At 35.3% G+C, this 21,869-nt stretch overlaps 4 protein-coding genes and 1 long non-coding RNA gene across 12 annotated transcripts; 2 read left to right on the top strand and 3 right to left on the bottom strand.

The window, feature by feature from the left end:
• Positions 1-138: 138 nt before the first annotated feature.
• On the bottom strand, positions 139-2,577 carry Mob3 (MOB kinase activator 3). Its single transcript, XM_043413039.1, has 5 exons — positions 2,017-2,577; positions 1,754-1,904; positions 1,413-1,643; positions 1,074-1,189; positions 139-993 (listed from the first exon to the last, which is right to left on the bottom strand). Exons 1-5 carry the CDS (start codon positions 2,059-2,061, stop codon positions 826-828), a joined length of 711 nt encoding a protein of 236 aa, XP_043268974.1. The 5' UTR covers positions 2,062-2,577; the 3' UTR covers positions 139-825.
• A 728-nt stretch (positions 2,578-3,305) lies between these two features.
• LOC122407061 (Bardet-Biedl syndrome 7 protein-like) lies at positions 3,306-8,370 on the top strand. Of its 2 annotated transcripts, XM_043413029.1 has the most exons (13): positions 3,306-3,552; positions 4,666-4,864; positions 4,946-5,114; positions 5,248-5,324; positions 5,497-5,752; positions 6,072-6,337; positions 6,458-6,644; positions 6,773-6,853; positions 6,949-7,092; positions 7,202-7,323; positions 7,387-7,496; positions 7,825-8,104; positions 8,211-8,370. In XM_043413029.1, exons 1-13 carry the CDS (start codon positions 3,411-3,413, stop codon positions 8,347-8,349), a joined length of 2,172 nt encoding a protein of 723 aa, XP_043268964.1. In that variant the 5' UTR covers positions 3,306-3,410; the 3' UTR covers positions 8,350-8,370. The 2 variants fall into 2 exon arrangements, with proteins under 2 accessions (XP_043268964.1, XP_043268965.1); XM_043413030.1 differs by lacking the exon at positions 8,211-8,370 and having other exon boundaries at positions 7,797-7,965.
• LOC122407067 (uncharacterized) lies at positions 5,001-6,491 on the bottom strand. Its single transcript, XR_006260140.1, has 4 exons — positions 6,375-6,491; positions 6,014-6,230; positions 5,645-5,760; positions 5,001-5,112 (listed from the first exon to the last, which is right to left on the bottom strand). It is a non-coding gene; the product is annotated as an uncharacterized lncRNA (long non-coding RNA).
• Positions 8,371-8,473: 103 nt separating the features above from the next.
• Positions 8,474-14,100, bottom strand: LOC122407063 (zinc finger protein 19-like). Of its 5 annotated transcripts, none has more exons than XM_043413033.1 (8): positions 13,772-14,100; positions 13,309-13,637; positions 12,222-12,734; positions 11,547-11,703; positions 11,044-11,262; positions 10,802-10,944; positions 9,988-10,585; positions 8,474-9,621 (listed from the first exon to the last, which is right to left on the bottom strand). In XM_043413033.1, exons 2-8 carry the CDS (start codon positions 13,555-13,557, stop codon positions 9,464-9,466), a joined length of 2,037 nt encoding a protein of 678 aa, XP_043268968.1. In that variant the 5' UTR covers positions 13,558-13,637; positions 13,772-14,100; the 3' UTR covers positions 8,474-9,463. The 5 variants fall into 5 exon arrangements, with proteins under 5 accessions (XP_043268968.1, XP_043268969.1, XP_043268970.1 ...); XM_043413034.1 differs by having other exon boundaries at positions 9,972-10,585; positions 13,309-13,606; XM_043413035.1 differs by having other exon boundaries at positions 8,474-9,625; positions 13,309-13,606.
• Positions 14,101-14,878: 778 nt separating this feature from the next.
• LOC122405765 (transmembrane protein 184C) lies at positions 14,879-21,342 on the top strand. 3 transcript variants are annotated; one of them, XM_043410712.1, is made up of 7 exons: positions 14,879-15,097; positions 16,790-17,093; positions 17,183-17,219; positions 17,466-17,743; positions 18,307-18,513; positions 18,605-18,820; positions 19,012-21,342. In XM_043410712.1, the coding sequence occupies exons 2-7, from the start codon at positions 16,846-16,848 to the stop codon at positions 19,331-19,333; spliced, it is 1,308 nt and encodes a 435-aa protein (XP_043266647.1). In that variant the 5' UTR covers positions 14,879-15,097; positions 16,790-16,845; the 3' UTR covers positions 19,334-21,342. The 3 variants fall into 3 exon arrangements, with proteins under 3 accessions (XP_043266647.1, XP_043266646.1, XP_043266645.1); XM_043410711.1 differs by having other exon boundaries at positions 14,879-15,232; XM_043410710.1 differs by having other exon boundaries at positions 14,881-15,506.
• Positions 21,343-21,869: the final 527 nt, after the last annotated feature.

Below are 21,869 nucleotides of genomic sequence, written 5' to 3'. Positions count from 1 at the left end.
AGTAATTCACGGAAAGAGGATCTCAAATGGCGGTACGAACTGCTGGAGCGGAAAAAGAAAAGATTAATGTCAATTGTATGGTGCAGGTGTCACAAATTATAAGGAATGGGTGTAATTTGGTATGAGTGAATTTCTCGATGAAATTTTCTATTTAAGCTTTAATAATACCATTTTATACAGTGTGATAAATCCTTTCGCAACTAACAATGACATTAGTCACCTAACATTGGACGTACACTAATCAACTGTCTCGTTCAGTGGCAGCTCACCGAAGAAGACCTGGACTGCGATAGTGCAAGTGAGAATCATGCCAATCTTAATTTTAACTTTGACTAGAATATCAAAAGTTTTCCTTATAAAAATGTAAATGTACAAAATTCATTGGTTGAATATCAGAAAAATTTTTGCTCGCTGTATGTATACAGTGTACAAAAATGAATATAATATCAGTAGTAAAGCATTAAAAATATTATGCAATATAGCTTTTTCTTTCGTATTCAAATCAACTACATAGTGATATTGTTAAGAAACCATTTCACTGAGTTGTTTTTGTTCACGCTCTTTATCAATATACTCCACATTCTATCATTATTATTATGCCTTGGTTAAATTTTCCGACTTGTGAAAGATTTCATGCTTTACACATGTTGGGTTATATGTAAATCGGCATAGTTTCAAAACTACTCACGTCAGTTTTGTTTGAGCAATGCAAGCAAGTACGCCTATATCGGCACAATGCATTATGAATATTTCAAGTACTTGTGCCATCAGCTGAATAAATTCTTTAGAACACATTTTCCGTTAAACGGAACGGAAAATAATAAATTATCTCGAATTGTTCGATGATGTAGAATTTTGGGAATTCGAAGTTGTTGAATCTTTGCAAACCTTTGATGTCATCTCAGATAATGGTTCCAATTCTTTTGGATTTATGAGTTCGAACTCCGTCACAAAATAATAAAAATGCTTGTAACACGTGTTAACGTGAGCTTCCTGAAAAACGTATGCAATACATTTTATCAATTTTTCCTTCAGACGAGTCCTTGAATTTAAAAGCATAATTTATTACTCACAGCTCCGATTGCCACAATGCGATCAAAATGATGTATGTACACGTGTACAAATACTCGGAATAGCCTTGTTAATATCTTCCTGCATAACGGTACAAAAGTCTTCGGGAATGGCACATCTAATGGAGAGCAAATAAAAATGAATTGTATATTTGGATAGATTTTTAAAAATTTATATTATAAACTATGACGAAATCTATCACGAAAAATCATTTTCTCTATGCAGTATGATATATTTGATGAATTCTATCTGATAAATTTTAAGTAATATAAAAAATAATCTCTAAGTGAAAACTTGATCGAGTATTGACAAAATACAGTTGAAATATCTTAAATTTATACCTGTTGAAACAGGAAAAATTGTTTCATTATTGATTTGTGATTCGATCCAATCCATAAGAAGACTGACATATTGCGGGGCTGGAAGTGCAGTTGGTTTTTTGTATTTACCACCACCATCAGCCCATAAATATTCAAAGCGAGCACCGCCGCTCATCGTTGGACACGATGCTGAGTCGCAGTATTCAGAAATGGTGCCATATATAAGATTTATTCTATTGAAAAAATCAACCACTGGAACCAAAACAATTAGTGGAAAATGAAAAAAGTCAAAGGATTCTGGTACTCAATTAATCCATGTACCAAATGAAACAACAAAAAGTTCATCGGCATTGAAATCTCACCATGGACTGCAATCCAATCATTGAGGTCTTCGCCTGGTGGTAATTTAACTACTGTTCTGAGATTTATTCCAGAATTCAAAGAAGCTTGAGCCTGTTTGTACAATGAATAGCGCAAAGTTCCATGATTGAATTTTTTTTTAGGTCTGAATGTCTGAAATAAATACATTTTTGAATTAGCATGACACAAACATATCAGAGATGTCACTGTAAAATCGTGTTCAAAATGTTTCAAGCATGAAAACGGTACTGGGTTTTTTCAGTACCTTTCCTTTTTGGAAAAATTCGACGAATCCACTGAGCGATGCCATATTTCCAACAAATTTAGGTGCGTATATTAAAAAATAGATTTATTTTTTGGTTAGAGGAAATATCCAGTCGTTGCACTGATACGTTGGCGCGGTGGTTGAGTGCCAAAACTATTTATATACATGAATATCTGTATATTTTGTGTATATATAGTTAAGCTTTAAAAATTGTCGGTTTAATCTCTACGGAAGTCAATGATTAAATGATGACTATACATGTGTCAAAGCATTGTGTGTAATTTATCGTAACTCCGTCCTTCGTATCTCGTCGCCGCAACACTGTGCTTGACTGCAGCTGCACACATTCGACAATCAATAGAACTACGTCAAATATTCTTCATTCGACCCATATTTAAAATCTTTTTATCAAACACTGTATTACTTATGACCAGATATCATCGAGAAATTATACATAAATAATATTTTAATTATACATTCCTGACCGATAAACTACGTTTTTGAAATCAACAAAAAAACACAATCGCCACTGAAATTTTTCCAAACCGTAACAAAATATATATGTCAACGCATGGGGATTTTTTTCTCGAAACAAAATGTTCCTAGACCTTTCCAACCTCGCCGTGGAAAAAAAGTATTGCATTTTCTTCAAGAATGGAACCTTTTGAACTTTTTGAATGTCAAAATAAAAACACAGTATGAAATTTTCGTTAATTTCTTTTATCGGTATATATATTCATGAATAAGACTCCTTTATTTTGTTCAATCACATCTTATTATCAACTCGTTATTATAATATATAATTTTCATTGAAAATTCGTTCAAAACGCGATGATTTATCTTATTTTTATGGCAGAATTCTTTACAACTAATATGATGAAACACAATAAACTTCTGATGTATATTTTTGAAAAACCGGATATGCAGCAGAGCTCTTGTATAATTTTCGAATAAGTTTTACCACGCAATTGGTAGCCCATATCCAATAGTCGGCTTCGTATGATAGTGGCTACAGTTTAAAATATATCTTTTGCATTTCCCACTCATACAATGAATGTGAAGAGTGAAGAGGCCGACTGAAAGCGCGTTCGGGGAGTCGCTATTTACGCTAAAAATACAAGATATAGTAATATCATTCGATAGCGTTAGCGTTTGTAACGCAAACAGCGACTCCCTGAACACGCGCCGCCGATTGGGCGGTTCAATTTGTCTCAAAGAGTAGTTGCCATGGTGAAATCGATTCATAGTAGAATTTTAAAATCATAACAAACATTGCTTACGAGCACAGTGTTTCATTCAGTCGAGTGTCGTTCCGTTGCATTTTTTATAAGCCCGTAAAAAATGCTAAAGTCATAAAATATACGAGGATTCTAACTTTAAGTTCTGCAAAAAACATGTCGCTCGTTTTGTCGCGTGTCGATTACGCCACTGTCGGTGTCACCTCACGGGGTACGACAAAAATTTTGCCCTCGGCAGATTCGAGACAGACACAAAAATTTGCTGTTGCCGATCACGATGGCATTCTTCATGTGTATGGTAAATTTTTATATTACACACGTTCTAGGGGACTAACTCGTGTGCGTTTGTGATTCGTCAAATGACGCAAGATTAGAGGTCCGAATATTAACCCTATTAGTGTGCACACCTTCACAGCGAGACATTTCGTGCACATGGGGTCACTTTGACCCCAGGTCAATTTTGACATCGAATATCTTAGTAACTATGCGCTTTTCGGAATAAAAGGTTTAGTCACTTTTTGCAGTGAATTGATTCAACTTTAAGACTGTAAAGTCGGATTTCCAAAAAAATCTTTTTTCATTGTTCAAAAACGTGCTCAAAGTTAATAGTGCGCGTAAAAAGCACTTTTTCGGTTAAATCTCTCGTAAAAAATTAAATTTTGAGTTTTGAAAAAATCCTTACAGAGTTTTACAGACAAGGGTCCATGCTTAAAGGGAAAAATAGTCCACTTTGCAACCGTTCCAAAAAGTCTATTTATTCTGGAGTATGAAGTGGCTATGCTTCCTACTTTTAGAGAGGGGATAACGATTTCTTAATATTGGGGGTTTTACTTATGAGATGCTCATCTGTAAATGCTATTCATGTGAGAAAAAAATTTTGGGGTCAACCTGACCCCAGATGCACACTAAGGGTTAACATAAGTTCTCGCGATGCCACGAAAAAATGATCGGGAAGATTTGATCGAAATTAAATTTGAGAAATATTAATTAACGAAACTCGAATTTGACTTTACCTTTAAAAACATTAAATGTACATTATTATATTATTTACAATTACCAATTATCTAGATTTTCGCTGTGAAAATTCTAATTCAATACCTGATTCTCAGTCATTCTTAAAATTTACTATGTGGAAAAATGTACATTTATTTTTGAAGTTACACTCCTGGTAACCGCTCTTCGATAATTCGGAGAAGCTGGTTGCTCGTTTTCGATTCAACGGTTCTAAAATGTCAATATCAAATCACTGCTTACTCGAAAAAAAAAATTTCGTCGTCGATCGTCACTACGATTTTCGCGATAATTTTCCAAATGTATAACTTCCAATGAATTAAAGGAACGAAGAAATTGAATGCAGTTTATTTTTGAAAAACTGATTTTCCGATTGAGTAAATAAAAAAAAAACTCGTAGGTATGAAGAAAGGGGAACTGCAGCTTTCCTTCAAGTCACTTCCCGGTCCGGCAATACGACGAATGGCTTTGGGCGGTACGCTGGGAACGCTTCGGGATAAAATTTTCATCGCCTACGGAAATTCCGTGAAAGGTTTTACTCGAAAGGGCAAAATGTTTCTTGAATTTGATACGAGCCTCATCGACCCGATATCCGCAATGTAAATTGAAGATTTCACTTTCTTATTGTATGAATTTTTATCGTATCAACTTCTCATATCATTTTTATAAATTATTTCAAGGTACGTCCTCGGACCAGACTTAGCAGCCTGTGCTCGTGATCTTTATCATCGATACCTGAATTGCAAAGACGCTGATTCCTATCTGGCTGGAGAAACCCTCTACGACGTCGTTCTTCTGCCTTTTGACGGGTCATCAGTTTTTGCAGTCCTCGCTTGCGGAGATCGTGCTGTAATTATTCGTTGAATTTAATGCAAGCTTCATTCATTTTTTTTTTCTAAAATCGGAATTAATCAATCTTTCGACAAAAATTTGTATTGTTCAAAGATATTTATGACTTTGGTCTTTTGGTATTTCGTTTCAGATTCGAGTTCTTTACGGTACTAGGAGCCCAACTGTTCTAAGGCTTCCAAGTGTCCCAACGGTGCTCGCATTGTACAGGTCTCAGAGTAATTATTAATGTATTTATATTTATAACAGTTAAATTAACTCTAATCAAAATTTCGCGTAGAACATGCGAATTTTTTTCATTTTCGTTGGAAAGCTACGTTCATTATCACGACAGAGTTTTAACTTCACAGCGGAAAAAAATTCCAATTTTTAATTGATGCAGAGAGGGGGATAGAGAATCAATGGACAAAGTTCTCGTGGGTACAATCGACGGTAAAATTGGCCTTTTGATACTCGAGGGTAACAAAACTCTGAGAATAACTTGGCTGATCAACACTGCTGGCTCTGAAATAACTTCTCTGGATACGTACGAGCTGGACGATGGTCTTGACATTCTCGTCGGTCGACAGGACGGTACCGTCGATGTTTATGGATTCCCCGATGACGAGGATACAGTACCGAATCTCAAATTTCGTTACGTGAGTTTCTGTAAAATAACAATCCGATAAAAGTTCCGTCGCGATTCCATGCATTTGTTGGAACAACAAAATAATATTTCAAGTAAAAAATGTAAAATTGACAGCTTTCAATTGACAACAATCATTGGCAAACAATATAATTTGAGAAAACGAACTGAAATATACAAAAAGAAAAAAATATTGAAAAGTATATTCAAATATTGATATTCGGTTGAATTAATTGATGGTTCATTCCATCAGTCTTATCATTTTCATACAAACCTTTTCGTTGATTCATCCGCACTTGAAGATTATTATTGTCATTTTTCTCGTTTCGTAGAATTCCGGTGAAAGCATAAGCAGCATATGTGGCGGGTTGATTGGGTCGGTGGATCACCCTGAAGTCCTAGTGACCACGTATTCCGGTCGAATATTTGGTCTAACTACAAAACCACCGGGTTCTCTCGAGGCTGAGTCCAATGACAGTGGTCTGGCTAAACTGAAAACAGAAATACAACAATTAGAGCAAAAATTACACGAAGATGTTGAGCCCCCCGATTTTAACAACGATTCTTTAACGCCTCTCATACTATCGGTTAGCCACAGGCGAGTAAAGTTTCATTCACGTTATGGAATACTCAACAGCTTCATTCCCAGCACAGAATATCTTGCTTCTGATTTTTTTCCTTGCATTTAATACTCTTTTTTTACATTTTTTTTTCTCAGAATGATCCTGGATCGAGATACAGCTTCGTATTTGTTGTCGGTGGAGTTAGATACTTCGATTGATAATGTTTTAATACAATCGGATACTCCCATAGAATTAGTTGATGAAAGTAATAATGCTGTCGTAAGTCTCTCAGCGTGCAATCCTGAGGAGGGGAACTTCGTCCTTGCAACTTTTCGATGCCAGGTTACCGATTTTCTGTAGCCTAGGACGTCGAACACAAAATCATGCATTCGGAATGAATAATTACATACGACATAATAATTTTGCCTCATTTTTTTCCGATTCGATAGAATGTTATTTGTCATTTTCAGTCCAATACAAATCGTTTGGAAACACGATTACGACCAGTCGAAGGACAATCTGGTACTCTGCAAGTCTACGTCACTTCGCAGGTGGGAAAAGAGAAATGAACCCTTGAAGAATGGAGGGAATGCGCTTTTCAAACTTGAGATTCGTAGAGCGCGCTCAAGTATTATTCTTCTTGCAGATACAGCCAAAGTGTTGTCGCAGAATCCGATTGCCGATTTATGCGCTGTCGCTTCATGCCAGGCTCCACGAAGACGAAAGTGACAAACTTTCTGGCGGGCCTTACAACGAGCTTAGACTCACTGGGGCTTTTACAGTGGCCGAGGTATCTGAAATAATAATTTCAAATTGATTATTTTCTGTTTTTTACTTGCGATAGACATTGGGGGATGTAAAACAATGCAACGTGCAATTGGTTGATTATTTATTTTTAGATGCATGCGTGGTTATCTTTAGCTCTGCCAGATATTCCAGAACGATCGCAATTGATAGAAGGTGAAGCTTGTCTCAATTACGTCTCCACATTCGTTGGCACGATCCTCAAATGCAAGTACAAGTAAGTTTATCTTCGGAAGTCCTGAAAATTGGATTTAAAGATTAAATGAATTTAATTTTTTAGGAAAGGGAGTGCGACGTTTCTAGGTGAAAATGTTTCTACTATTATTATTCTTCGTGACATACTGACCAGGGAAGCTACCAAAAGAAAAACCAAACTGGAAGTTTTTTGCGGTAATGAAATCGAATATATTTATACGTGAATTCGAACAATAATTCACCAACTTAATTTAGACAAAATATATACGCAACGTCCGAAAAGAACAAGCCGTGCAAACTTTTTCGATTTTTGTATTATTTTAGAAATAGAATTTCAGTACTTCATAAGCAATGGTAAAATTATTATTGCCAACCTTTTCAAGTTTTTCTCAAGCAATACTTTCCTGGTTGAATTGAATTATAAAAATTTCCAATTCTTCAAAGAACCAAATTGGAGTTCCAACGAAAAACTTTTTCAAACTTTTTTTTTTTCAGTAACGTCATTGAATGTTTGGATTCACAGATGTGGCTGAGGGTAGTGTGGCTCGAGTGCTTCAACTGATTATGCCAAGGCTCGACGAGGCTCATGCACTTGCCGAAAAGATAAAAATCTTAGATGCGCTCCAAGAGCTAGAAATGCGTTCAGATTCGCAAGAAAATTTGTCTACAGAGTGGCAAGAGCTCATCAGGGATGAAAACTCTCTGAGATCGAAAGCTACTAAAGGTGCTGATACTTTGGAGAGATTGCACGGTGTCGTTACAGATTTATACGTCGATTTGGAACGAGCAAAAGGCTCTCGCAGGTAATTTCATTCTTAACACATGTAAACTTCGTAAACGAACTCTTTGAAAGTTAACACTTTAAACGAAGAAAAAATGCACATTGTTAACTTTTACGAATATTTGCAGAATCAGCAGTAAAGCTGCGGGGCTGAAACTTAACTCTGCTCTAGAATCGAGAGACTTGACATTATTGCTGCAAGTTTTGTTGGGCAAAGAAGAAATAACTCTCCGCTCAATACCAACGACTTCAACAGTTCATGATTGAAAGTATCAATTATTATCATCAATTTCAATACCAATTCTGCCAACACAATTTTTGGGGGAGCTACAGAAAAAACCCAAACAAAAAACGTTTTTATGATAATTAAATAAGCAGGAAAACGATCATATTTCTGTAAACTCGTTCGTGTAAAAAATATATTTTTCAACATCGATTGCGCGACATACAAATCGCCCAAAATTGCCTAATATAATGAAACGTACATTTCAGAGTTTTTGTGATAATCGTAACTTCACAAGCACATGGTGCATGTACTTACATATTTATGCTGTACTTGAAAATTTGATATACATATGAGTCATACCGAAAACTTCTAGACTCTTCAATGAATCGATTTCAAAGTACGATGCAAGGAGAATTTATAAGGCTTCGGCATAATCTTCGTACATTTGTATGTCTACATGTATATATATATTTATAGTTTATTTATATATTTATAGTTGTGTCGTTAGAATTTTCGAGACTTATTCGTACACTCCTCAAACCTTGTTTAACTCAGTAGGTTTAATCGTGTCAGATGCGATTCAAAAAAATTAATTTTTCTTTTTATCTTTCCAATGAATATCTCGAGAGAACGACATTTAAAAAATTTTATAGCACCGTATGACCTAAACCCGCATTTTAGCCACGCAAAAGCGTGGCTAAAATGTGGTTTTATGTCATACGGGCTATAAAATAGTATACGATACTCGTGAATTAAACTGCTCTATTATAGCACGGCGTTTAGCACCCTCGCTATACGCTCGGGCGCCAACTTCACGCCGTGCAATAATAGGCAGCTTAAGTCACACGTATCGTAATGTACTATTGAAAATCATTAAATTTTCACTGCCTCTCTGGGCTTTCTGCTCATAATTTGCACTATCACTTCTCTTCATTCGCTTTTGGAGTGATGAGAAAGAAAGAAAAAAATTGATTTGCTCAATTATTTTTCTTCCGAATCACATTGTCTAGGTTCATGTCGCATCAATCGCATTCATATTGAGTCGAACGAGAAACCTATCATTTATTATTCTATCACTATTCTCGCGTTATGCACACTCTCATACATGGGCAGAGTTTATTTTTCAGTCGTAAAATATTTTGCTTCATCATTCTTCTATATACGGTTCGCTCTCACTTTTTTTCCTCTTGCACTTCCACTATAGTCGTATAAATTTTGTTTTACTTTCATCCGGCAAATTGGCGACGTAATCCGATACGTCAAACGTTGTTTGAAGGTTTTCTGTACATAAATCGAAGTTACATGAAGAAATACTGTCTGCAACAAAAAATATGATTATCAATCACCTTTTGTACATAAAATCAGAATAATTGAGAGACATAAACTGAGGAGTTTACTGTGGAGCTCCAAAAAATCAGGGACGTCGAAACTAGAAATTTGGACCTCCAAACAGTTAGCGGTATAAATCTCGGAAATATTTCGATCATCTGGTCAGTTAATTTTATTCGGTTACTTAGCTGTTCAATTTCATTACTGGCTGTTATTTTTATTCAGACAAATAACTGAAGTCTATATGCTAATTTGCATATAAGAGAATCTCTCGTTGAGCAACCAACGAGTAAATTTCAGGTAGCGCGATCGCTAACGGGTTAAGAATACATACAGTGTATCAGACGTACGGTCAACGGCTTCGAGAGGATCTCGATCAGCGGTTCCATCGGCATTATTCCCTACGGTGTACTCCAAGTTTTGTCCACCTTCGTGGGGTAAAATGCTCTCAGGGTTGGCCTCTGGTGGTACAATTCCTACCACAAGGTCGTGTATTCTCCTCGCATTACAGCCTTTGTCATCGCTGTCCTCGCTCACAGATTTGGTCGTTGCTATCCTCGTGGCCGTGGGTCTTTCGCTTCTTCCGCGCATATGTGTGTGCATGTGACGTTTCATGTCACTGCGCACGCGAAATGGTTTACCACAAACGGTGCAAGGGTGCGGTTTTTCACCGGTGTGAATACGACGATGATTTTGCAAATAGCTGCTGGCACGGAAAGTCTTATTGCAATACTCGCAACGATAATTCTTCTCTCCAGTGTGTATTCTTCGATGAACAATGAGCGAATACTTGCGGGCAAAATCTTTACCGCAATATTCACACTGAAATTGACGCTGGTCCGAGTGAATGCTCATCGTATGATATTTCAAATCACCCCATTGACGGAAATGACGACCACAATCCTCACACTTGTAAGGCTTATCACCACTATGCAAACGTTTGTGAACCTGCAACAAACATTTTTCTTTTGTAGATCGTGAAAGAAGAGACAATGAAATGAAAATATATGTTGATTTAAGGGATTTTTTTAAAAAAGAATGTAAGAAATTTCCAAGATTCTTGAATGAAATTGATTGTTATTAGAATAATTATGTGTAAATGTACTCAACATATGCAAAAATAACCTCTTTTACAACCAAAAAATTCACTGGAGAGATAATCACCTTTAATGCACTGGCTGCAAAAAAACTTTTGCCGCATATCTCGCATTGATGAGGTCGCTCACCGCTGTGTGATCGCATATGATAGACCAAACTGTTTTTATGATGGAACGATCTGTCACATTGTGGACACGCCAACTCATCGTCTGTTTTCAATTGAAAGATCAAAGAAAATAGCAGTTAATCTGTTTACAAGTGACTGATAAAGGAGAATGGAAATAGTTAAAGAATACGAATAAACGAACTTGGAACTTTTCTTGTTTTGTGTGATTTTTTCTTCTTCGCAGTCCCTGGAATTTCAGTCTCATATTTTTCTTGAAAGTCTTCTTCATTAATGGTCGAAAGTTCTTCCTGTTTTTGACCCACTGTTACAGTGACGTCGGTCATCGACCATAGAGTTTGACTGTTAACATCAGACAATGGAATTTCTGATTCCTCATCTATGTGGGCTCCGGTCTCTTCCACTGAAAATAAAAATATAAGTTTATTCAAACCAGAATTACTAAAATTTCAATAACATAACATCAATCGAAGCAATTCAATGTCTGGATTTTTTTTAATGTTCGTTATAATCTTTTCGAAATAAATTCAATTAGTTTTTTATAAGTTTAACTTTTAGAATTCTTAATAAACCATTTAAATATTTCGATCCTTTGGTTAACCTCCTACGAAAAGTTTACGAGATTTCCATAACTATCTAATCTATCACCGAGTTTCAAAAATGTTTTAGCAATTTTCCAACTCTTACCAACACCACGGATTCCCTCCATAAGATCTTCAGGTTCGCTAAATTCTTCAATTTCTGTATTTTCCAATTCCTGAACAGTTTCAGGCGCCGACATAGTCATATGTGTGTTCGTTGCTTGGGCTATTTTAGTTTCCTGTTTCACAGGCTCGTAATGTGTCTGTGATGGAAAAAAAGGTTTGTTTAATTAGAGAACTGAAAGTAAAAAATTCAAGGAAATTTCAAACTGACGCGAATTATTTGAGTAATTATTGGAATGATTTTTACTGGGAAGCAAGTACGGATTCATTCAAGCAGCACGGGACAAATCGGATTATTCCTAAACAAAATCTCAGTGCACATGATGATCATTGAAGGAGAATTGGATCCTAATAAATGAGGAAAATTCTCGTGATGTAATGTTGAGTCCATTTACATACTCAAGAAAAAAAAGCAATTTGTAACATTTTTTAAACTGCATTTGCTTTGCGAACAATATCATTTTTCAGTACGTATTGGACAAATATTATATCGGAATAAAATAGCAAAGAAATGGTTTTATTGAGAAATGATTATCGAAAAAACGTTGTTGCTTTATTTCTGTGTACTTTAACGACTGTAAAATAATGAGCAAGAGAAAAATCAGTCTGTTCGAAATTCGAAGCATATGTGCATGCTTAATATCACATGAATCTTTACCTTGAGATGTTCAAAGAACTTAAGTTGCCCTTCAAATCGATTGCCGCACAATTCACACTTGAATCCGTGAATCTCATTGGGTATGCTACCGAGAGACAACATTTCCTGAGTCATTTTGCCAGCATCACGCTTCGATGAATTTCTCTTGGTTTGCTGCTTGAGCTTTCGAGGAATGCGTTTTTTGTGAGGCAACAGTCTTTTGGGTCCCGAATTTGGTGCAGTTGCATCTTCACTGCTGTCCGCAGAAACGTCAATGTCGTATTCGCTTTTCACGTTTATAAATTCTTGTTTGACTCCCTGAGAACGTTTGAACTGTAGGATGGGATAAACAGTAGGTTGCTCCGGTTCCTCCATTGATTGTATGGTGTAAGCGTTCACAGATGAAAGTGTAGTCAAGTGACCAACATCCGTCAGTGAGGGATCTTCATGCTGTGATTGATTTTGCAGCTGTTGCTGCTTTTGATGTTGTTGGAATTGTACAGCAACTAAGGCAGCAGCTAATTTTTTATCTTCCTGCAGAATCAGAACATTTTGAAGCTATTTATTAACCCTTCAATAGCAAAAAAAACTGTTTTTTCACAGATATGAGACAATAAATTCCACCCTATTATCCTTTTTTCATTATTTAGATTGAAATAAATCAGACGTTCTAGACGGATATATTCCTGATGAAAACAAATGAAATATCAATATTTCTAAGACGAAGTTAAAAAAAAAACAAATTGGGGTTGAATCTTTTGAATGAAACTCATTTTTTGTTGTTGTATTTTCTTCCTGCTGAATTTTCTTAGCATTTTTTTTTTTCATCTGTTCATTCAGACAACATCTGAGGGACTGTTGAATCAATTTGACTTCCTTAGAAATGATCTTTTAACTTTGTTTAAATTCAGAAAAATCACAGAGGGCCTTTTCTTTATTTATTTTTCGCACTATGATGAAAATTTTCAGAATTACTATCACAGAAAACTGATACTTTTCATTTTTCTATTCATTTACAAAGCTTTAGAACTGAATTTGAATGAAATTCACACCTGAGGAGGACATTTGTTGTGAAATAAGACATCCAAATATTTTTTGTCGTGTTTACCTCTGTCATGTCATGAGGTAGGAGATCATCAGCTTCGTAATATTGGGCCGCTCCAGTGTACTCAGATGTGACACCAGCATTAATCATATCCGTAACCATTGCCTCGGATATGAGTTCCCCATTGAGAGTGAGGAGCGGGACACCTTTTCCAAGAGGTTCTCCATCTGCTCTCTGTATCGTTATATACTGGGTACCCTCCATACCTTCGAGAAGGACGGCTTGAGCATCTTCGTCTCCTGTGACTTCCATTCTTTTGCTCTATCTTTACGCTTTTCCCGTTGTCCAGAACTCAAAAATTCTAACGACAAAAAAGACTATCTGCCGTTAATCTGTTCAACGACAGGAGATAAAAGCAGACGGCATTTTAGAGGTAGAAAAAATCACTCCATTTTGTTCGAAATTGTGATCAGTTGGCACGTGCATGACTCGAAGACTAGATTTGTATTTACACTTTCTTACTCACCCCTGCAGCGTGATTTCATCAAAACGCGTCTTTGAAAATGTTTAAATTACGCGCCTCTAGTACATCGAAAACGAGAAAAAGCTATGACAGTCCCCAAAGCCCAAGGTCACTGGTCTCCCCCAGGACAATCCAAATACGTGTCCTTTGTTTCGCAAGATTCTTCCTGTTTCTGCATTTATGCGATTGTCTTTAAACTAGTATACTTGCTCTTTCACACTTCTTTACAATTTTATCACGCTCACGAAATCATCGCGATGTAAACAAAGCGAGATATTGAAACACTGTATGACAAAATGTGACAACAGTGCTCGGCTCAGGACGCCATTATACCGGATATTATCCCCTCTCCCTCTCTCGCGCTACCTTATTTTTTGCCGTCTCGCTCCTCGACGTCGACACGTCGAGAGGTCGAGACCGTCGAGACGTGTGTTTAGCAGTCACCTGCTGCAGTGACCTGCAGTCAAATTACCGGTTCAATAACCGAAATTCTCAGGAATTTAATATTCAGATGTTACATATAAAACTAAATTAATAAAAATTCGATGTTTGTTTAGTTGCTCAAAAATGTAACGATTGTAATTGTGCCTAACAGCGAATATAACCATGGAATAACCTTTCGAATTTGAATCTGAAAATTGTGCAAATCGTTTTTTTCGTTATTTTAGTTTCCTACATTTCCGACAGTTCTCTACTATTACAAAAAACGATATTACAGAGAATTAAATTAAAGATCGTTGTTACGGTCTCTGTTTTACCAGCATATTTATCGTTCGCTCGATGTATTTTAATATATTTTTTTTCAAAGACTGGCTTGAAAAAAAGTCATTTACTCACTTTTGATCTGAAGTTTTTTTTTATTCAAATAACTATCTAACAATAATTCAATCTTTTATTTATGAAACAATTAAACATTTTTTATTGCGTTGAGCCTTTTTAGCAGAGTTCCCAGTTACCCAGTACCCAGTTGTATGATTTCATTCCAGTGGAAAAACACGATGAGTATATATGAACATTCTTACATATTTATCGATATTTTTCATTCATCACTCTCATCCGACAGTTTTTGACGTTAAAATATTTTTTAATTTCTGCGCTTTTTTTTTGCTAATCAAATTTTTTTTTTATGACCGGTTTGTTTTGTATCAATACTATATATATATATATTCGTGCTGGTGTACAACCAATAACGCAAGAGGGGTTCACAGTATCGGGATAAAAGAAGGGATACAAAAGTTGCAAGTGTGGTTACGTGTGATACGACAATGAAACGTCAAAAATAATTTTCATAACTCGAACCCATTGACGGAACAATTAAACATGATTTTAGTAAGCTTTAAATGTAATTAATTTAGTTTCAACCGGAACCGAGCATTATCGATATAAATTGTGCAAAAATTCCAAGGCGAGTTTTGATTTTTTGCAATCCTCCGCCATAGAAGTTACAAACAGCCTCTACTCTATGTGCGTATCATTCTCTAGATAAAACGTAAAGAGCGATTCTAGTGTGGCACTTGAAACTTGAAACACCCCAAAGGGGCAGTAACTTCCGACCAACTGCCATGACAGTGTCATTGTCAGCTGATTCATTTGCCTCGAATATATTGACAAACCGTAGCCCAGTGACAAAAACCGTAACGATACGTGATAAATAAGTTCGCAGTTACAACAATAAGGGAATGCAACACGGTGAAAGCGCGTGAAAATAAAGCAGTGAATTCGTCGTTGCTGCAAATAGGTGATTCAAGTTATTACATTTCATTATCGTTCCGCAAATTTTTACAGACATCTCGTCCAAGTCATTGTTAAAATACATCTCGGAATTTCATTCCATGCAGATTTTATTTTTATAGTTTGGTCAGACGATTATAAATGTTGGAAAGAGAGCATAAAAGTTTCTGATTATTTTACATAGAGAGAAAATTCTAACGAAAGTTGGTTTTGTCAAAAATTTGTTATAACCTTGAAGTAAGTTTTATAATATAAAACTGTAAGCCCCCACCTCACATTTAAAACCATCCTTTGTTTTGTTGGTTAAAAATTCTGATTTTACATAAAAAAATGAATTCATTGGCCCAGCAGCTTTGTCAATAATGTTTATGATTTCTTTATCAGATGGAACAACGTCTAGTCTGCTCCAGTTTTTAGGTTTCCATAGCAAAACTTTATTCTCTGCCATTGAATTTTGCATATTTATGTTATACTTCCAATTCTGTCAACAAGATGAAATGAGTACAAGATGACATAGCTCACAATAGATAAGAGATATTTTAGAAATTCTTCATTTTCTTATCTGTCCTATGGCACGAATCCAACAATTTTACTGTAAAAAATTAATTGGAACAAAAAGACTTATCATTGGTGAATGTCATTGTGGCTGTGCAGCCAATTTAAATGATAACATAACTTCTGATTGGCATTACAGAACAAATTTCTTTGCCTTGCAACTCGTGTAAGTAGATTACAGCTGCAATAATCTGGTAGCAGTGCAATGTGCAGCTTAATACTTTAAGCTAATCAAGTAAAGCTTCTTTCTGCATAATTCAATGACATCTTTTAATAGAAATTAATCATAATCACTAGCACGAATTGATTACATTTAATTTCATTTCATTTGAATAAATTATTTTTTTAATAGTCATTTCATATTCTCTATTCTATTGATACATAGTATTGCCCTCTAATAAACAAATTGCAAAAATTCACTTCCATCGGAGTAATTATTGGATTTTATGGAACATGAATAATTAGCCAAATCCATGGAATATTATTTTTGATCATCGTGTGTTTGGTTGAACATTTGTTATCTCAATTAGGATGTTTTATAAGCTGCTTTGTATCGGCCATTTGTGCTAGAGGTCCTTATGAGAGATAAGAATGCTTCTGTGAAAAATCCTAGAGATACACTTATCAATTTGAGATAATAAGAGACAAGGATGTTACTGGAAAACAATTGTGTTGTAAAATAATCCAAGATTTCATTGCTTACAAATTGTACAAACGTTACTCTCTTTATTACAGGAATTCTGAGGAGCAAATGGAAATTATGTGACATTCCAAATAGGTCATAAAGCGATATGGCTGGAATATGTAGAAAATGGCGTTTGTGGATCTTACCAGTCCTCACTTGTCTCTATGCTCTCCTAATAATTGTCTTAGTGCCAATACTCTTGGCTAATTCTATTAAAAATGGCTTAAAAAAGCAGGACCAGGGTGCTTTGGTTGGAGGAGCGTTTGTCTTACTTGCTCTCCCCATAGCGTTTTATGAAATAATTCAGCATATGATACATTATACACAGCCTAGACTACAAAAATACATAATCAGGTAGGTTTCATTTGAAAATATGTCACTGTAAATGAGTTACTGATATGGAAGCAAAAGTTTTTAATGCTTTATCTTCAATTTGTCTTCAGGATACTTTGGATGGTACCAATTTACGCTTCCAATGCGGTAAAAATAACTTCTTTATGACATTCAAAAATATACCGTCATGTTTCTTTTTAAAACTCTGTGAAAAGTATAAAAAGAAATTTAGGTTACTCAAATTTCCTGAATAATATCGATTAGAAAAAATGATGCAGCGAAATACATGACGTGTCTTTGTTAATTGAAATTCTGAGTTTTTAATACTTTTTGGATTCTTTTCCTCAATCGATCATTTTTGTTTGCTTAAAATCAATGTTTCCTGTTTAACAGTGGCTCGGACTTGTTTATCCTGAGGGCAGCATATACGTAGATAGTCTACGAGAGTGTTACGAGGCATATGTAATATATAACTTCATGATGTACCTGTTGGCCTACCTCAATGAAGATCGTCAATTGGAGCACAGATTGGAAATATCGCCACAGGTTCATCACATGTTTCCTCTTTGTTGTTTACCCAAATGGGAAATGGGACGTGAATTTGTTCACATGTGTAAACATGGGATTCTGCAATACACAGTAGTTAGGCCTATATCGTCTTTGATATCATTGTGAGTACAAAAAAGAAAAAAATTTCTAACAAAGAGAAACAAAATTGGTTGAAAAGCTAGTTGATTTAATTTTTTTCTGAAAAGGAGTGAGGATTGCCCCAGAAATGGTAGAGTAACTAATTTTTTCCATTTATCGGAGTGACATATGACATGTCTTTTTGGGAAGTCGGTTGATTCGATGAAATAATGACATTACTGCAAAAAAGTAAAAAAAATAATCAAGCTTATACTTAATAGACATCAAAATCTTACAAAACCTTGATAACATTGTACAACTCCGTTTTAAAGCTGTTTGCTCATAAAAATAAATAGCTTCATTCAGTTACTTGTTACTGTTCAGGAATAGAAGTTGAAATAATAAAGAATATTTTTAATTCTCTCCGTTAAACAATTGTTTATTTTCCAATTGAAGTTTTCTCTCAAATTTATTATTCCTTGCAAAAATTTATTTTCATTTCAATAATGAACGTATTCTTTATTGTTTATTAATTGCTATTGTGAAATCTTAAAGTTGCTGAATTATTAACTGCGGTTCATAAATTTTGATGTTTTTATCATTTTAGTATATGCGCATTGAATGGCGTTTATGGTGAAGGCGAGTTTCGAGGGGATGTTGCCTTCCCTTACATGATAGCATTCAACAATCTGTCGCAATTTATAGCGATGTACTGTCTCGTATTGTTTTATCGTGCCAATGCTGAAGCCCTGCAACCAATGAAACCAATTGGAAAATTTCTATGCATCAAAGCCGTCGTTTTCTTTTCCTTCTTGTGAGTAAACATCGATAGAATTTTTCTACTCTTTCATTTTCAGTTTTTTTTTCCTTAAATATCATTTCATATAATTTATTCCGTTCCACAGTCAAGGCGTATTGATAGCATTGCTTGTCTATTGCGACGTTATTTCGAGCATCTTCGATACCGACAACACCAACGATATAAGGAACATATCGTCAAAGCTGCAAGATTTTTTGATCTGTATCGAAATGTTTTTGGCTGCTGTGGCTCATCACTACAGTTTCAGTTATAAACCATACGTTAATCTGGCTCAAAGCCAGGCATGGTGGGACGCTTTCAGGTAATATACTTTGAAAATAATTTCGCTAACAGTTGGAAATATGCGAAGACGACGAATTTTGCCTCTGTACTTTATAATATTTCCTGGATTATTTCGTTGTTTTTCAAGGAGCTTACGCTCCCCCCCCCCCCCCCCCACTTTTGTACATTGATCATGAAAAACGATTGAATAATGAAAAAAATTAATTCCAGAGCTATGTGGGACGTGTCGGACGTTCACAATGACATAAAGGAGCACTTAGAAGTGGTGGGTTCATCGTTGAGTCGAAGAATTCGTGGACGTGGTGCGTACCAACAAGCCTGGGGAAGCGCCAACGAAAGAACGTCCCTTCTGCCAGATTTGCCAGCCCCAGTAGTGACAACAGCGAGAAGCGCTCCGGCGAACGTGTTCGTCACCGGTCGAATGACGAATGGTGAAACATCCGGTTATGCCAGTAACGTCCTTGAATATTCACCAGGTCCAATGGACCAGAGTCCAGACCCCTTGGAAAATGGAAACCAAGTGATCACGTAGCCCGATGAATGTCAACACAAACCGAAGAATAAGAACGTAAAAACACGAACGCGAATAATAATTTAATGAAAAAAAAATGTGAAGATGACAATGAAGAAGACGAATTTTGTAATGAAACTCACATACGTCCTGACAGACAAGTTTTAATTAGCTACATTATTTTTTAGCTCGTTTTACGAATGAGATTGTATAGTTTTGCATATAAATGACCGTGTTTCTCTTTTGATTTAAGCTATTTAGATGTCAAGGCTATTGTTCAAAAGTTTGGAACAACGGTTTGATATTAATCTTGTACTCACAGTTTTCACAATGGCGACCTTCCCATGGGTTTGGCAGCACGTTTGGTACAGACGCTGCTTGAAAATAGAGATTTATGTAATAATGATAAACAAATTGGGGCCAATTTCGTTCATGAATTACAGAGGTATTAAGTGATTACGATTCATCAAAATATTCCATTCGTTCGATAAAAAAAGTATCTACTATTTAATTCATTGTTACATAGTTTTAAAGCAATTCAAAAATGTTAGCGATATCCTTGAATTGTTGAATTATTTAAAAATTTTCAAACATCTATTTTTTATAAATGTTATTTGAGAATGAGCTTAGATTTTTTTTCGTTAATTTAATACCTAGACCAGTTTCAAACTTTTGAACAGTAGTCCATAAATGTACATAGCCAAATCAATCGTAGCATGACCTCCATCTTGTGGGTTTTATCTCGATTTTCTTCCTGTTAAAACTACGCAAACGAGGCTAATAATATGAAATTATCGTGCTATCACCAGCGAAGAAACTCGAATAATTTATAAACATGCTTTATTGAGCATTGTTAATTCTTTTTGGAAAATAATGCCAAATTGGATTTCAATTCATCACATTATTCTATATGGAAGTTTAAGTTAAAGTTACAAGTTATCAATTGTACTCACCGAGGTGAAAGCGATGAGTTTTTCTGGCGAGGAAATTATTCACAAATTTTTTTACGTGATTTTTATTCGAGGCTTTCCACGTGACAGTTCTACTCGAATATCCTGATTATTTCTCATTCGTTCTAATTTCCTGCTATTCTAGAGATGAATATTACGAAGCAAATGACAAATAACATTTTTTCACAGTTTCTAACGTCCAGAAAAGCAGTCCAAGTGTCGAATGAATCGTGCTTTCCTTCAGTAAGCAAAAGAATGATGCGTCCATTTACGAGAAAAGTAAGAGAAAAAATACAAATCGGTTTTTGAGACTCGGGCTGTGTTCTTCCTCAAGATACGATGAAAATGTTTGAAAGTTACTACAAATACACGATTCTCGCAACTAGAATGCTGGAAGATAAAAAAAAAATCGCTTTCGGCTCGAAAAACCATGTAATCCGCTTTTTTCTATCCATCACTACTTTTTCCATTATTTCTCGTATCGATAGTGGAGACAGGACAAAAATTTTTCAAACTTTATTCTATTTCCATTCGAGTCACTGAGACAAATTATTTTTCAACTAAAGGCCTCTTGTCTCGATAACCACGTCCATTGCAAATTTTACGTGATCCCTGTTTCTCTACATGATAAAATAATGAAAAATAAAAAAATCAGTTGATCGTTCCGAGGACTAGTCAAAATTGTGAAATCGGCATTTTGCAATGACAATACGTTAATTATTATATCGATGGTGTTTAGAGAAATCATTTTTCCAATATGGAGAATTTTTATGACGGATCGAATGAATGGAGGAATAAACATGAAGAGATAAATGATTATCTCATTGAGATTTTGAAGGAATTATCCGAACGGAGAATAATGGTAATAACAGTGCGTCGAAATAGTGAAGTATCACAATGGCCGTTGGCGTGATCATATGATAATGCTTTTTGCTTTTTGAAATTATTTTTGTTTCGACATTCGTAAAATACGCTTATAGGCCTCGATCGCGTTTACCAAAATATGTACTACCAAATATCTATACACATAATGTACATAAGACGTTTGTACTACGAGAAAGAAAAAAAAACAAAATCGAATACGCGAATACAATTTTATTTATACATATCTAACGTGTATATTTCGGCGTATACTATGAAATCTCTGTGATTCGTAGATGGAAAGTGTTTGGAGATGAGCCTTTGCATGTAATTTTTGTATTCCATTTGATATACGTCGTACAGAAAAAAAAAAGATAAAAGAACAAAAAAACGCACCATCTACTCTGTCCAAAAACCATCACCACTCGATCGAAGTTACAATATTTTTTTTTAATATTCAGACACATTCGAACAATTATCAAAATTCCGTATTAGAGTTTCTAGGACCATTTTTTTTGGACAAACAAGTTTATTCCAAATTTGGTGGACAAATCTGATTGCGTAGTTAGAAGTTTTTATGACACAATTCTTTGCTGTTTGCGACTTGAGAATTGGTTTTTCCGATCTATCGAATTTTCGCCGATTCTAAACCGATTAAACTAACTATAAAAACTTCAGATCAAATCAAACATTTTTTTGTATTTCGTGCTCCAAATTCAAAGTGTATCCCGCTGTTGTGTGTGATA

This window comes from Venturia canescens, chromosome 2, assembly GCF_019457755.1.
Source record: "Venturia canescens isolate UGA chromosome 2, ASM1945775v1, whole genome shotgun sequence".
NCBI lineage: Eukaryota > Metazoa > Arthropoda > Insecta > Hymenoptera > Ichneumonidae > Venturia > Venturia canescens.
The sequence above is the reverse complement of the archived record's forward strand: the minus strand, read 5'-3'. Positions and strand labels throughout refer to the sequence as shown.